Source organism: Odontesthes bonariensis, chromosome 17 (genome assembly GCF_027942865.1).
Source record: "Odontesthes bonariensis isolate fOdoBon6 chromosome 17, fOdoBon6.hap1, whole genome shotgun sequence".
Classification (NCBI taxonomy): domain Eukaryota; kingdom Metazoa; phylum Chordata; class Actinopteri; order Atheriniformes; family Atherinopsidae; genus Odontesthes; species Odontesthes bonariensis.
Window position 1 is genome coordinate 11,422,868 of NC_134522.1, and position 17,710 is coordinate 11,440,577.

Consider the following 17,710-nt stretch of genomic DNA (forward strand, 5'->3'; position numbering starts at 1 on the left):
TAGTTAGAAAGGCTAAAATAGGAATTTGAGATTTTGTCTTTACAATTTGTGCACTCCACATCCACATTTTTTGGGGCTTTTTTATTTTTTTGGCTGTACCCTGTAATTGTAGTGAGTGAGAGTGGTGGATAATGTCCAAATGGAACGTGGGGAGGTATGAGGCTTTTTCTCCACCTTATCATTTAATGTGAAATGCATTTCTATTCTGGGGGAAAAGCTTTTTGTAATTTTCCCATGTGTGTTTATCTTGTTTTCATAGACCAGCAGTATTCATGGTCGCCCTCGCAGTACTTCGATGAGGACAGCTACTCCCCTCCACCCAGGAACATGAAGGGTCTCTCTGGTGGCCGCCATGCCCAGCTCCAGCTCACGTCCCTCGCCTCAGCTCACACCTGCGGCCTGGCTGACTGCGACCCCTCCCTGGATCATCATCTCCACCATGGCGACCCACGATCCCCCTCCTACCTTCTTAGTCCCACTGAGAGCTGCCCCCTTGAAGGTCACCATCGCTGCTCCCCACGTAGCTCCATCCACTCTGAGTGCATGATGATTCCAGTGTCCTTATCGGCCACAGACCACTCAATCTCTAGTAGCACTTTCCCTCGCATGCACTATGGCAACGCTTCACGAGACAGCGGTGGAAACACTTCTGGTGGCAGGGATTCCCGAGACGACGGCGGCTCATCCTCGCATTCGCATGGTGGCAGTGGCAAAATGAACCGAATCCCAGCAAACCTTTTAGACCAGTTTGAAAAGCAGATGCCACTGCACCGGGATGGCTTCCACACATTGCAGTACCAACGCACTTCCACCACAACCACAACTACAGAGCAGCGCAATGAAAGCCCCGGGCGAATTCGCCACTTAGTTCACTCTGTTCAGAAACTTTTCACAAAGTCGCATTCCCTGGAAGGTTCTTCCAAGATGAATGGTACCAAAAGCGACTCTCACAGGGACGGTTCGCACCACCACCATCACCACCACCAAAGCCACCACAAACACAGCAAACGCAGCAAAAGCAAAGACCGCAAATCTGACAGCAGCGGCAAGCAGCGCTCTGGAGGCTGGTGGAGTTCCGATGACAATCTCGATAGTGACAGCACGTACAGAACACCGAGCGTCATGTCACGGCATCATGTAGACCACATCAGCCACTGTTACCCAGACACAATGCACGGCCACCTAGCGGGAGACCGATCACTAAAGACCTCAAAGAGCAACAACGACGTGAAGTGCTCAGCCTGTGAGAGCATAAGCATGGCACCAGAGGGCAAGTTCATGAAGAGGAGCTCCTGGTCAACGCTAACGGTCAGCCAAGCCAAGGAGGCCTACAGGAAGTCCTCACTTAATCTGGAGAAGCCCATGACTCCCACTGACCTTAAGCCCAACCTGAGGACCTGTAACTATCTACAGGTAAGTTTGGCCCATTTTACTGTGTAATTCGGTTTGTGCCTGTCTAGCACGAATACCTTAGAGTGCAAGGGTTTCAGTCAAACACTACAGCTTCTGTTTCACTCGTCAAAATACCTTCATTACCACATCACCGACTGAAAATATATGAAAGCATTAACCTGTGGAGAGGAGAGGAAGTCGATTTGGATGGTGCCATGTCTCCTGCAGCCTAGAGGGTCCCAACAAAAGAATACTGGTCAAAATATGACATCGAAGCTAAAACACAACAAATTTACAGAAAACACAGCTGAACACAAACTGTAAAGGCATTTCAGAAAACAAAATTTCAAGCACTTTGGTGTTTTTGGTTTTGTTGTATTTTCTTGCTGGGTTTTCTGTTTTCTTGCTGTGTTTTAAGAATAATTCTATAATGTTTTTAGTATTGTTTTTAGAATTCTGTGGTCTGCACCTCAGCACCTCCTTATTCACATGATTGTGGCAAGCGGCTAAGGAAAAATATAGCATAAACTGCTTTTTTCCTAGATCAGTCAACAGATGAAGAAGGAAAAGCTTCATCTTCCTCTCTTTAAGTTCCTCTCAGCTGGACGTCAGATTGCATTTAAAGACAGTATTTTGTTTGTCACGGCTATGAATGTTACAATGTGAACCCGTCCTATGGCTCAGCATGTGGCTGACACTAGAAAGGACTAGCACAGCAGGACAAATCAATTAACTCTGTTGATGATCTCTGCCAGTGGGAAAAGTTGTCAGAACGGGAATGAAAGACCAGAGATCAATGATGATTTTTACAATGTGATATCCTGCATTTTTGCATAGGTTTCACCGCAGGAAAAGGCATTTATCGTAAGACCTACGTGTTGGCTCCATAGGAGACCTCATTGCACTGTGGGCAATCAATTCAAAATGAGTCATTACCTTTCACAGAAGCCTTTATATCTGTGCCTGCTGAAAAGTATATGCAATACAAAATGAATACTTCTAAACCCCAAGCTGAAAATCAAAGTGGTAAAAACAGAGTTTGTCACAATAATCCTGCAAATGCATAGCAATGTGATACCTGATGTAAGTACCGCCTGTAGCTAAAATAAAATGAGCACTTCAGTGGAATAAAAGAGAGAAAGACCTGAAGACTCAGTACTAGTGAGTGTGCTGTATGGCTTACAGACTGTCATAAATGGAAACCCAATACATTTCTCAAATCAGCCAAAAGAGCCAAATGTAGCACTGAGTTTGCATCAACAGAAAGTTATGTCATTTTGACAGACATATTTTTAAACTTAACAGATAATCATTTTAAACTGAACAGAAGGTGCACTCATCCACTCAAATTCATTGCAATCCCAGTAAGTGAAGTAATCTCTCAATGAGAGTTGCATTATGGGTGCCTCGAACCCTTTTTCTTCCTTCCATCTACTTGGTCATTCAGCTGAAGTAGCGTCCAAGTCGGGGCACTATAAACAGTTCTAAAAATATCCTCCGCTCCTGCTCCCTGCCGCAGGGCTATATTTAGCTCAGTGTTATCAATCCAATCCGCACAGTGAGACACATCTTTCCTCCCCAGAGGAGAATCAATGCCCTCCCAGGACCTCTCAGAGAAGATGTATCAAAGGAGAGCAGCGCTGGAGATGTATACTGCTGAGGTTGGTGCCTCTGTGAAGCACTGAAATACTCCCAGAAGCAGAAGGGGCAGAAAACAAAGTAAATGAGATAGCTTTTTTTAGTCCCTATGGCTGCTGTTGTTGTTTATCACCAGCAGCAGTCAGGCTAAGAGATAGAGCCAATAATCAGGAATATTACTCTGCACACACCAAAGGGCTCCAATGAGAAATACACACTTCCTGCAGCTACTGAACTGGTGTTACCCACAACTGTCTGCACTGTAACAACATAAACTGTACTCAGGGAGAGCGTGAAGTGACTGTCTGTCCATGTGTAAGTGAGTGTGTGTGTGCTGTTTCTTTTTTATCGCACACCAGATGGTTTGATAATGTGCTAGTCACCTTGTTTGCGTCCTTCGCTGATGACAGGGAGAATGAAAAACTTCTCAAGTGTTGTTAAAAGTATGAGACTGCAAACAGAGAGCCTTGCTTTACTGAGCTCTTTTCACTTAATCCTAATGTGAGTCACCTATGCTCCAAAAGCTGTAATCCATGTCTCTTCCAGCCTCCATGGGCCTAGAATATTACTTCAGGACACAATAACTGTGCCTTTTTGATAATTCTCAGCCCTTAAGATGTCCGTTGCTCTCACAAACAAAAGTCTGTTCTCTCCCTGCTTACAGTAATGCAATACAAAGGAAAGATTAGTCTTTGATAGTTTTGCAGACAGGGCATTGCGGAGGGATTTAATTAGCCTATTAACTACCATGTTGGCTTGACAAAGGTGAAGCTTGTGAGGCAGAGATGCTGCTGATTTGACAACAAAGGGAAAGTGCAAAGTAGTAGAAAGAAAACTGGAAATCCGGCAACCACACACACACACACACAGGGGGGGGGTGTGGCTAACATTTTTGTTTCCAGTTAGAAACCAGGACATAAACCTCTACTTATTGATATTTTTTCCCTGAGTTTAATGTGCCGAACTATGCTCATTTACTGGTTCACAGTTTTTTGGCTCCACCACATTTCCTTCTCAGCAAGCGCTTTGGTCATGTTTGTGTTTTATTATCTGAAACCTTAAGTTTCTTTTAATTCCTAATGAGCGTTTTCAGGCTAGAATTATTGAATAGTCAGATGTTTAGCAATTAAAAATACCTATTTTTGTGTGTGTGCAGATGCTCTTTAAAATTAGATCACTAATAATGACCAACAATGATAATGTCCGAGTAATTAAAGGGATTAAATGTTACATTTGCAGCTTTAGTAGTATTTTCTTTACAAGAATTCTGCAGTTAATTCTAACACTTCTCAGAACATTTGGACTAAACTCTTAAACTCGAGGTTTTAAATCCAGCAAATGCAGACATTCATTAAATCAGGTTTGATTATTGTGCCTAGTTCTGTTCTATCTTTTTATACATCTCTAATGTAAAGAGATGTTTACAAAGCGTTTGTTTCAAGCAAAATAATCTCTGACAAATTTGTTGTACACTATTGTTTTTGCAGCACACATCTCATTGACTAAGCTGGTGGATGATATCAGAAATCGAGCAGGTTGAATCCAGTTGTTTTTGCTCAGGAAATATGTGAATTTAGCTGAAGTTTGAAAACCAACAGATAAGGAGGTTTTCAGCCCCCAATTATGCTCAATGTGTGTGAGTAAATAATTGTATGCTAGCACATTAGCCTTAAGAGCCAGTGATGCAGTGAAGGATGTGTTTGTACGTTTGTGGTAATAATGCAGATGAAGATCCACGGCCATTCAGCTGATTAGTCTCACACACTTAGGTGTAGAAGCTGCTGTGGACTGTGCCAAACAGAATTAGCTATTGGGATTTCACACAGTACATTAACTTAAAGTAAATCAGGCTATTTATTCCTGCAAAGATTAACGGACAAATGATGTGTGCAGGTAAAAAGCGTCAGCACTAACTTAAATCTATAGACGTGTGAGCGTGTGGTGTGGAGGACTTCAGGATGCAAAATAAATAAGGATGGATGTCAGCTAAAGGAAGATGCAGGGCAAAGCACCTTTGCCAGTTTTCATTACGACGAGTCAACGAACTGCCAACAGAGTTGGACAAGGATAGACACTGGGAGTGGTGTCACAATTTGTTATGAATATTACACTGAGTGTATTCAACTTTAATCATGATCCTGAACTCCTGAACCTCTTACTCCTTCTCAAACACTCAGACTTCACTCACTCAGCACTCATCTCTTCACAAGATTTTTAAAATCTATGAAACAAACAAAAAAAATTCATAATAATGAGTGTTATATGATGCAGTCTGGCATGAATATGGTTATCTTTAGTATCTGCTATCAACAATACAATATAATCTTTAAGAATTCTCAAAAGAAGATAGAATGACATGAAATTAGTACAGGCAGTAATGGTCTTGATGTTGATCTTTTAGCATTTCTCCAGTGTTCCGCAGTCAAGCGAGATTTTCAGTTTGTGATTGAAATGTTTGAAGATCTACTTTATTCATGGATGCAAACTGTTTTGGAGAAGTTTACATTGGACAAAAGATAAACCCTGAAGACTTTGTCCATATGAATACAATTTTTTTTTTTTTTAAAGAATCTTCTGTGTTGTCTTTATTCGTTCTTGAATAAAGAAAGAAGTCCTGTTCATGCAGCACTGTTTGAGAAACTCGATCCATATGATTTATGCAAAATTCAACCAGGATGAGGCCAAAAACAACAAAGGTTTGTCTACTTTGGAATACGGCGACAGGTGATTTCTCCTCTATATGCAGGCAAAGCAGCAAACTCAATGACCTACAGCAATATCTTTTTAATAAAAAAATTCTGCAGCAACAACACTAACCAGAGTTTATAGAAAACTAGCCACATTGGAAGCCTCAGATGTGCTTTGTGTTTAGTCTGAAATGGCAGCATGCAAAAAGGCTAAACTAAGATAAACACTGCAAAACTAAACATCTATTACCAAATTACTGGCCTAATATTGGCACATTAGCTGTGTTATCTAGAGCCTTTTACTGTGCTGAAGTTTGAATTCAACTCAGTATACACAGTGCACTCATGAAAGTATACAGAGATATATGAAATGATACAAAGCCTTACACCTCTTTCTTACTAAGCCCTGTGTATTGTGGAGCCAACGGTAGTCAAAAACTAAAATCTATGCAGTCACTGATAAGTTTACAGAACATACTGTTTTCCTCGTCATTAGACTCAAGTACATTGAATATTTTTTTGTTACTTCTGTCATAGATTTCAGGGAGACCAGAAAGTGTGGGAGAAAACTGTAAATGTTAATCAACAGGCTAACAGGCTATTCAGCTGCTTGATTATATGGACATTTTAAGTGAAAGGTTTCAACTAATGATTAGCTAATAATAGCACGGAACCAAACTGAATTGGATGCAGGCAGTTCGACACACAGTCATGTATTGCTCCTGACTTTGTCACAATAATGACTCATGCGCATATTCAAGCAAAGCCCTCTTCATCATAGCCCTTGTACTTCACCAAACAAAGTTGTCTGGAAATTAGGTGTTTGTCTCAGAATGTGCTTTGGTATTGTTTGGAGTGACTGGGGTTGTGCAGTGCAAATGACTACAATTGGATCCCAACACTATGAGAAAAGATGAAGAAGACGCTTGACTCTTTGCGTGAGTGTTTCATTTTTCTGATGTCTGTTTACACTTCCATGCTTGACATCTGATGAGAGAAAGTGTCAGCAAATAAGACACGATTACCAAGCAGACTTCTAAATGCCACATGTGTGGGCGTATGTGTGAAAGAGGAGCACGAGAGATGAGGAGCGAGTGGTTGGTCTGCATTAGGTGTTCAGAGAGAAAAAAGAAAAAGGCACCTGTTCTTACACTCTCAGCATGTTCATACTATCTTGTGAGAGGAAATGTAGAGTTTGAGGCTGGGGGTTGGGTTACCAGTGATTGAAGCCTTAAGAGCTTAACTTTGTCTTCTGTCCTCTCCCTCTCAACCATTTCTCCATCTTTCTACACTGTAGCCCTTCCATACTATCACTCTGTCTCTGTCTACTTCACTCTGTTTCTTTATTTAATAGGAGTGACTTATGTTTCTTAGTGGGTATATAGGTATAGCCACAGACTTAATCAATGAAATGCACTGCTGCACTGCAGGGGCTTTGGCTGAGGCTTGCCTCCTTAACCCACCTCCCAGCACACACAGACTATTCACTGCAGCCACAGATAAAAGCACTTTAAAGTAGTCACACAAAGCTAGCATTCCCTATAGGCACTATCCAGCTATATATGAGATGAGCCAATTCAACAGGGTTATTTATTGGCAATGCTGAAATGCCAAAACTGTTGGGCATATGCCAAGACATGCAGTCATCCTTTGGTGTGCACGAAGAAAACCCTCATCAAAATAATTTACACGTCTCTCAATAACTGGGTGGCATCCAGTGAATTAACAGCATTAGAAGTTATGTTGTTGTGAAAATTTTACTTTAAATATGAGATTTCAACACTTGCACTGTGAATTTTCACACTAACCCCAAAGTCCTTGGATCAGATCCATAAGAGGTTTTACGTCATTGCCGTAAAAAGGTTTGCTGAACACTAGAGGACCCGGAACAAAAACGTTATCAAAGCTTTCCTGAAACTACAGTTGTGCATGCTTACCTCTGAATTATACATCAGCTCTTAGCTGGATTTTATATTAAGGTGAGCAGCCAAGCCAGTGTTGATAAGCTTGCACGCTCTGCCAACAGAACCAGTCAGAACCTTTTTAAATATATTGTTATATTTCAGACTGATGTGAAAATCATTTCTCATTAGTCTAAGCACAATTCCCCAGTTTGGCAAAGTTTTAAAACATTGTATTCATTTGTTAAGAATAGAAGACTGAAATATCCTATTTGCAGTATGTATTTGGACTCAAGCTTTCCTTTGGAAGCTTCTGCCATTCTTCATTCAAGCTCAAACGTGTTGAATGGGGAGCATCAATGCACAGCCATTTGCATTTCTAGGTTAAGGCCCAGTATCAAAAGTCATGCTAAAGCCACTCTTGCATTTTTGTGTTGATATGCTTCAGGTTGTTGGTTTGTTGAAATCTAACCTAAGCCTCACAATGAGCTCCTGAAGACTTGAAGACAATAATTCAGTTATTTCTAGTGTCATGTGAACGTGTTGCCATTCAGATGCGGTTTGTTGGGCCTTTTACAGAGAATTGGCCTCTGTCTGGCCGCTCTGCCAGAAAAGCCTAAAAGGTGGATTTTTGCACTGTTGTTTGTCCTTCTTTAAGGTTCTTCTATCTCCACAGTGGAACTGTAGACCTCTGTCTAGCTGTCTTTTCTTTACAACACATTGAGAGAAGCAGATGAGGCTCCCTGTTGTGTTGATATGAGTACTGTATGTATTTGTACGTATCCACGATAGTGGGGAGCGAGCGGAAAGCAGCAAACAGGTCAGAAACAAGGACAACGTCCAAAGCTGAAACTATTTCCAAAGGAGAACACAGAAAACTTGAAGGAGTCAGAAAACTTTCCATCATCATTGTACTTTGGCACCTCTTCGAATGCTCGGATGATTTATGTGTTTTCACGGCATTCAAAACAAGCACATAAAGCTGCCCAATGTTTGTTTTTGTTTTTTTAAATCTTCACAGGGAGACACCTTACGTTCCACACAGTTTATCAGTGAGTCCAAATTAAACAAATCTCACCACAGCTTGCACCTGTCCTCTGGCGTTCCGTTCATTAATGAGATGTCTAAAAATATCAAACCCCTCCAAGACTTAATTAACCCATCGACTCCATTTGGTAGATGGTGTATGCCTGTCGTAAGAGGGGAGATGAATGACTTTTATCAGTGTGTCTTTGAGTGTGTGTTTGTGTCCTAATGGGCATGTCCACATTGAGTGCTTGCTTCTGATAAAAAGCTTAAAAGTAATTCATTCATTCATGTATGTCTAGTGTTGGGAATTTTGCACTTGGGTCTAATTTTATCCTTCAGTTTTGTATTGGAAGCGTGTCATTTTGTGCTGCAGGTACATGTACATGCATGTTTGCTGTGTTGTAATGCCACAGCCTTGCAATTCATGGGCTGCTTTAATTCACTGCTTGTATTGGTCACAATGAAGCCATAATTGGTCAATTATTCAAGATATTTTGACTTAAAACTTGTTAGAAAAGCAGTTTGGAATGGGTATGCGTTGATGCTAGGGAGTTAGTTTCACAGGGATGGGATTCTTCCAGAGAGAAGATACAGTTCATGGCTATCTTTTGTGCATCTGTTGGATTTAATGTCTTACAAATAGCTCACAGTTAAACTATTTTTCTGTTGAGAAAGATTACTTCTATCTTTATGTGCTTTTGTGTGACAATTACATTTCAGCAACATTTGCATAAGAAACTGAGTAAGAGTTAGTGACATTAGGACATAGCCTATTCTCCTCCTGACATTTTAGGAGCAGATAGTCTGCTGCCAGTGAGTTCACTGTGAACTTCTAAACAGTGACTTAGTTACTGGTGGGCAGAGGAAAACATATCATCACTATTATGAGTATATTGCATTTATCCAATGCTTTAATTATCAATAGTGGTAGAGTGCAATTTTAAAGTCTTGACTGCTTCTCTGCTCCAGAGGCATAAAATCCATGACATATGGACTCGACTAAGATTTAACTTAATAAAGTCTAGGGGGGGAATTTGAACTGCTGTGGAGCGAACCTGCTGCCAGGATGTTAAAGAGACAAATGAGTATGGCGTCATTGAGGACTTAAACTAACACATAAAATGTAATGATTACTGACAATGTCATATTTTATGAGTGCATGACCAAGCCAAGCTTCTGACAGTCACAGATAATCAGCAGAGTACATTTGTTAAAGTATGGAGGTTATCTGGGCCTGTGCACTGTGTTATATGTAAGAGAAGCTGAGATCCTGCATTAGCCAGTGTTGTGATTCAGCTCAGTTGCTTTTTTTAATGACAAAATGTGTCCGTGAGTTAGAGAGATGTCAAGATTAATTGTTGAATTGTGTCTAATGTCATCAAAAGCAATCAGAATTGGTTCATTATAGAGGGTGAAGTTAGCTCACAGAGCTCCACAACCATCTTCAATACAGAAACCTATTAAGATCATATAATAACGTGACTGTGTGTGGCGTAATGACATGTATTATAATGGACTCACAATGTTCCTTTGCAGAATGATCATGGCTCATAAAATAATCTTGCTCCACATTATGTGTATTCACATTATACTTTGTTAACAGTAACATGGGCTCTGCTTGAAATTGATTTCAACAATGAAATGCATATAAGGCTTACATTAAAATGCATTCATTTCCACTATTACAGTGTTGCCTGTGTGCAAGGTGCTCTGTCTTCCTGCTCGCTCCACATTTAACATTCATGGCTAGCTTGATGTAGATTGTTCGGTGAGAATATTCACTCCATATACATTAAAAAGAGGCAGCAAACCCAAGTAAGACTCGGTATTCTGACTCTGAATGGGATAACGGCACTGCTTACGTCTCTTACTTAATTACCTGCTTTAACGAGTGAAAGAGAAAATTATAGCATGTTTTCTGCCTTGCTTGTTTTGAATGCAGGTGTGATAGCTACAACAGAGTGAGCAACGATAGCTCATTTCCTTAAGTCTTTGCTTCTGTCTTCTGTCAGAAATTATGATTAACAGCCCAGCTAAACAGTGCTTTACAGCACTGTTTCAAACAAAATCTTAAGTAGTTTGTTCTCTGCCCAAACTAGGTGGAATTTAAATATTGAGCAGCAGTAGAAGCTGTATGAGGGTTTTATTGTGTGTTAACTCATCAAGATAATGACTCTGCGAAGCTCTAATTGTGCCAATTATACAGCTTCAGTTGAGGTGTATATCAAAAGCCAAGTTTCTTTTTCACTTAAAAATCTAATAACACTTGTTTTTATGGTTTTAACGTTTTATATTTCTTAGTTAAGATTGAAAAAAAATCTTTGCCCTTTGGTTTTATTATAAATTGCATGGTGGCTGTGCTGTACCAAAGCAGATACAGGAATATGATGACTGCTCAAGATGTACTCATGTTTAATGTTGGCATGAAGTCACAGGTACGATTACAGGAAAATGCAAAACAGTAATACAAGGTACAATGCAAGGTCAGAAGAAAAATCACTTTGATATATGAAGCATTTGTCTTTCATATAAAGCGTCAGTCAGGTACGCTGTTACGTGTTATTAATCTACTAACTAACTGAGACTTAAAGCTATGGTAGGTAATCCTAGAGAGCTAGCAAGAGAGCTAGCAAGATTCGAAAGTGTCCCCTCCTCTAAGCTCCACCCCCCCCTCCCCATTCCGTCAGTGCTTCATCCAAAGCCGGTAGAACCGCATGCGCACACGGAGCAGGGAGCCGACAGAGGGGGGCGTAGGCAGAAAGCAGAGGCATCTGATTGGTTTTTGTAGGCGCTCCAATCCGAGATCAGCGTCCCGCTGATCTCGGATTGGTCAGCTTTTTCTCAGTCCTGCAGCTGCCACAGAGGTCTGATTATTTTCGTCCCTTTTTCTAAATACATCTTGTATAGATTTCTCTCAGGACAGACGGACCATTTCACCCAGTATTACAAAATGTGTTTCTGAACAGGATTACCAACCATGCCTTTAATGTCATGTGAAAGGGTGTACACCCTTTTTCATTTCTAAATTGTTACATATCATAATATTATAACACCAAAATTATATGGTCTTTACCAGATCTTAAAATTTGGTCAAAACGACCTCATATGAAGAACAATGCATGTCACATTACAGTGTCATTATTTATCTAAGAAAAACTGAGGAAAAATTCAGAAGCAGTCCACCCTTACTGTTTCCATAGGAATTAAGTATCAGCCAAGTACTGCTCATCAAATGCACTTGATTAACTGATCATCAGCAAGTATGAGCTAAAAGTAGAAGTTTTGGCAGGTTGCTGGCCTAGAATATTCAGGTGTCTGCTAACACAATGCCAAGGAGGAAGGACATCGGCAATGAACCCAGAGAAGCAATTGTTGCTGCCCATTAATCTGAAGAGGGTTATAAGGACATGTCTAAACAATTTGGCGTCAATCTGTCTGACAGCTAGAGCTTGGTTGAAACATACAAAAGGACAATGATCCCGCAGATCTACAACAGAATAACTGAAAAAAAAAAAAAAACTTATCATGGTTGCATTGATCAAATCAAAGTCTAGACCTAAACCTGATGGAAATATTGTGCTGGGACCTTGAGAGAGCTGTGCATAAACCAATGCTGTAAACTTCAATGAGCTGAAGCAATGTTGTAAAGAGTGTGCCAAAGTATCATCACTACAATGTGAAACACCGATTGTGTCATAATGTTATTGTAGCTTAAGGTGGTTCTACAATCATGAGGTGAACTTAGTTTTTCACACACTGCTTCGGCATTGTAGCTGTGTTTGTAGAATAGCATTACATGTATCTCTCCTCTCTTAGGGAAAGTACACCATCTCTTTTGCAGATAGATAAAACAGTCTTCGTGTGTGTCATTGTCTCCCACTCTACTAGGTGCCCCATGATGAGTGGGGGGGTTATCCTGGTGGTGGAAAAGATGATGAGATCCCTTGTCGGCGAATGCGGAGCAGTAGCTATGTTAAAGCCATGGGGGATGAGGAAAGTGGAGAGTCAGACTCGAGCCCAAAGACATCGCCTCAGAAGTCGGTGAGGCCAGACGCTCTGGTCAAGGCCATCATCAGACCCAGGGACCTGCTAGACTCTCAGAGGTATGGCGCATGTGAAATCAAACATCAGTATTTCATGCCGTTTGGCTTTTTTTTTCAGTTCAACTTTTGTCTTGCGTTACCTTGTTTATGTATTCAGATTGCCTCCGGGGTTGACACAGAATGAACAACATGTGTCGTAAGAACTCTCATGCCAATTTTATTTATTCAACATAACCATGCATAGGGCTGCATGGTGGTGTGGTGGTTAGCACCGTCGCCTCATAGCGAGAGCATTCCGGGTTCAACTCCTGGCTGGGGCCTTTCTGTGTGGAGTTTGCGTGTTCTCCCTTGCGTGGGTTCTCTCCGGGTACTCCAGCTTCCTCCCACCATCCAAAAACATGCATGTTAGGTTAATTGGTGTCTCTAAATTGTCCCTAGGAGTAAGTGTGAGTGTGGATGGGCTCCAGCCCCCCGCAACCTGACCAACGGATTAAGTGGGTATAGAAAATGGATGGATGGCTAACCATGCGTAGGATATTTATTTGATTATATAATGTGTAAGGGTTTTTTTCATATGTGAAAAGGCATTTTTAAAAATCAGTGTATTGCCTTTTTGCCTTTGTTCATCTTAGATGGGATTCCACTGGGATATAAACAGGGCACCATGATGTTTTTCATACTGCCATTGGGGGTTGCCAAAGATGACAGTTCACAGTGAAACATGGAGTAAAATGGTTTTGAGAAGATTCATTCCAGAAAGTGTCTGAAATCATCATACATTGAAATCTATGTCAACAGTCTCTGAACACCCTAAAAACAGAGTACTTGCTCTGTAATATGTTTTCTATGCTCTTACTTCATGACTGGCTCACATCCTAGTCATTACTTGCTCGTGCACATTTCCCTTTGCAATGTTGGTATTTTTCATGTTTCATGCATGACTCCACCACTTATAAGTAGAATTCCTCTATGGGTATTTAAATCAGCAAAAAGAAAGCACCGAGTCTTCTTCTTGGATATGTCCCATTAAACGGTGAGGAACTAGAGGGATTTTTTTCTTGCTTACAGAGTAGAGAAAGAAAAAACTGATAAGAGGATTATATGATGAGACAAGCTGATGTCAAAGTCATGGGGAAAAAAAACTAAACAAAAGCAACTATGTTATTGAGAGATGCAAGACGAGTTACTAGATTAGGAGATTCACAAATCCGATAGATCAGACTTAAATTTAATAATAGAGATAATTCAGTAACAGTTGTGCTTTTTCCCTGAAGGTATTTGCTTGTTACTATTAACATGCATTTTCAGATTATCTATCTTTTTTAGTATTTATGTGTGCAAGGTCAGTTACAGTTTTGGTAGATACATCTTCTGATACACTGCAAAGATTACTCTGAAGCTTTCAGAAATGATTTTGTTTGTCAGTACCTACGGCTTGTACTATAAGTTAAAGTGTTTTTCAGATTTTCTATTTGGTTTCAGCTCCATAATTCATTCACCTTTTATAGAATTGTACATCCTTTTCTATCTTTATTCTGTTTATTTTGTGCCCCCTTCACTCAAAGTACCACTCTGGCAGTTGGGAATAAATACTCATCTGTCGATTTCCAGATTGTACAAATTGTGTCTTTAAAATTGCCCGGTATAAGACTCTACCTCTTTTTCCTCATTCTGTGGGTGGGGAACAATCAGTGAGCTATTCTGGCCCCATCCACATATCCAACCTCTGACACTAGCCTTTAAAACCCACTTAAATAGTAAATTCCTACATCTTTGAACCAGTGAGCCATTCTCAAAGTCAAAGGAATAATACAAGGTCATCTGCACATGGAAGTATCATAATTATTATAAGTATTCCATTTCTATGCTTTCAACAATTCAGGTGCTTCTAGCTAGCCCAGTGCTTTCAGAGGTAGTCCATTTCCCAGGAGGGGCAGCACACAGCAGAAGCAAGGCCATGTGAGAAGCTGTGGACATGCGAACTGTCCAGAAGCTCACTCTCCACAGAGCTCCAGGAGTGCAGGGCTAATCAAGGTGCAAGCAGAGCTAAGTCTTGCTGGGCCACGAGTTGACTGAAAGCTTGCTTACTGCAGGAGCCAGCTGGGTTCCCAGCGCTCATTGATCTAGTGGCTTTTGTAGTTAGTGCCCATTGAGTGCCTGTGAGGAGCAAGCTTCTCACCGCTTCCCATGGTTCACCAAGTGAAACGGTTCCTCATTCGGCCCTACTTCTGCTGTGTTCTCCAACTAGCCTCTAAATCTTACCAAGTATATTTGTCTCATTGAGTATCTCATCACACTTAATATCAGACACAATTGCCTAACAAGTACCATTTCAGCAAGATATAGGGACTTGTTTTAATACAATACATCTTGAATATCTTGTTAAGTGAAAAAGTCTTGAAAACATCTTGTTTTGAGTCATATTTCACATGAAACAAGCTTTTTTTCATTTGAAGAGGTTTTGAAGCTAATTTCAAGATCACTTTTAACTCAAAAGTCCTAAATATCACATCTTAATTCAAGAAATCTTGACAAGCCGATTTTCACTAGTTCCATTGGCAGATTTTTTTGCTTATTTCAAGCAAAAACGTCTTGTATTTGTTGTTTTTTTACTTATTTTTGGAGGGGCATTTTTTCCAGTGTGCAAATGAGTTCTACAGCCCTGACCTGGAAGTGGTCAGGATTGGTTGGCGCCTGTTCTTATAAACAGTTTTTATAAAAAACATACAGGCTCTGTGATACTTTCAGTGGTGCTCTGCAGATTATAAGCAGAAATCAGTCATTTTAAAAAGGTGGCAAACAGAAAATTCAGTTTTGTTCCCTCTTCAAGGGACCATTTTCTCTTTGTTTGCAAAAGAATGCCTATCCATCCATTTTCTACACCCACTTTATCCAGTTAAGGGTTGTAGGGGGGCTGGAGCCTTTCGCAGCAGGCATTAGGCGGGGTACACCCTGGACAGGTTGCCAGTCCATCACAGAGCCAACTTAGGGGAAACAAGACAAACAACCATGCATGCTCTCACTCACTCCCAGAATCAATTTAGAGTCACCAATTAACCTAACATGCCTGTTTTTGGACTGTGGGAGGAAGCCAGAGTACTAAGAAAGAAAGAACCAATGCATACACAGTGTGAATATGCAGAGAGGCCCCCGCTGAAACTCAAACCTTGCTGTGAGGCAATGTGAAAACAGTAATTACAGCTGATATTCGTGGGTCGACTTTCATAATGTTAAATTATAGAATATACCCCAAGCCTGCCCTTTGAAAACACAATATTTTTACCTTCTTCTATTCTTGCTCCTCTTGTACAAATGAGTTTATTTACCAGCTAAGTTCTTTTGAGCTGATTAAAGGCTGAGCCTAAATGCAGGACCCAGTTGTATTTTGTCTTTTGTTAGATGTTGTTTCTTCGTCTGCTTCCCTGTGAGTTTAACCTAGCATTGTTTATGCCCTCTTAGTTTTGATGATGAATAAAAGTACTCTTTGACTTCTATTCACTCTTTGCCAGAAATTAAATAATTATAACATAATTTGGAGGATGGCGTATTTGCTTGATGAAATATCAGAAAGACAGGTTTTAAACAATCTCAACAACATTTTTTAGTATCCATGTAGTTGTGTAAGTAATTGTATTGTTTCAGTAAATAATAGCCGTCAAATGTAACAGTTTTTTTTATATGAAGTGCTTTTCTATACGTTTTAGATACTCATTTATCTTTCAGTTAAAAAAAAAAAGTTCTGTTGGACTACAGATATGACAGAGACAGAGCAGATACCACAATGATAGCTGGTAAATCTATGGAATTGGAAAAATATTTGCTCTAATAACTGAGAAGAAAAATCCATAATTAAATTGGTATGCCAAAATAGTTTCTACACAGAGAATGGCTAAGACAAGGTTTGAGTTCATCTCCACTGGCACAGGTTTCTTGTGTTTACCTTAAATCCACTGAAGCAAAATATGAGCATATCCACTTTCCTTCACACAGTGTGTGAACACTTGCAACTTCTGCATAAATCACACAGTGTGTCTGCTCAGCTTCAGATCTGCAGATGCCTGCAGGCCACTAATTTGACATAAATTGAAGACATTATGCAAAGACGACCTTGTGTTTGACCCTACTGTAGAGATTGGTCTGTGACAGACACATAGCTGCAGTATTTGATGTCAGTACCAGACAAGATAACGCGTTCTGACCACCACTGATGAGTCCCTCACTTGTATTGCCATATCCTAGTCTGAGCACTCATCAGGCTGCTGACACAATGTTCATTTCCATTCAACAAAGGTCTTTAGATTCTGTCAAACAGAATCCTTCTTTCTCTTGAAATATGTAGGCAACACCCACAAAAGCGGCATGTATGCCTCTATTAACTCGACTCTCATGAAAGCGTTTGCATACATGCACACAAACAGGACTGACACTGGCTCAGTGTTTATGATGCTTCTTTGTAGGGTGACAAGAGAGGGAGCAGGATCTTTTAGAGCTGCATAATAAGCCAGATATTCAGCCTGGTTGAAGCACGATGACATGTGGAATGTTATGGATTGTGACCAGCAAGGATCATTCGGATACTGTGGCAGAGGATGCGATCATTTTGCTTTTTTAAAAGCTCTCTCAAATTATGCTGTAACATATACAGTAGTTCAGCCACAGATAACTATCCTACTCTTCCACATCTTGTAAAGCTCTCCCTTGTTACCAATTCTGAATAGCTATAAAACAGTGAATGATTTATGAGGATGCTACAGCAGGAAGGGATGTCAATGCAGTTATTGTAATCCAACGCCACTTTGAATAAACAGCTCTTTCTGTTGTTACCAAGACGCTCTGCTGAAAGTAAGATATTGACCAGCATGGCTCAGAGTGTGTGGTCTGCTTCTGAGCCAAACGACAGAAGCAGTGGTGTTATTGAGTCAGCAGAAGAAGGTTTGTTGGTGCTTTCATTTTAAACCTCTGGAGTGTCCCCAAGGGTCTCATTACAGAAGAGTCCTGAAACCCCTGCAAATTCACTCAA

The 17,710-nt window shown here is 40.4% G+C and overlaps 1 protein-coding gene across 5 annotated transcripts in view; it reads left to right on the top strand.

The window, feature by feature from the left end:
• dlgap2a (discs, large (Drosophila) homolog-associated protein 2a) overlaps positions 1-17,710 on the top strand; it is a 124,016-nt gene that overhangs the window by 62,190 nt on the left and 44,116 nt on the right. For all 5 annotated transcript variants that reach the window (XM_075447984.1, XM_075447980.1, XM_075447981.1 and 2 more), the window contains exons 2-3: positions 260-1,413; positions 12,536-12,750. In XM_075447984.1, coding sequence (XP_075304099.1) covers positions 328-1,413; positions 12,536-12,750 — 1,301 coding nt within the window. In that variant the 5' untranslated portion in view covers positions 260-327. The remainder of the gene's footprint in view (positions 1-259; positions 1,414-12,535; positions 12,751-17,710) is intronic.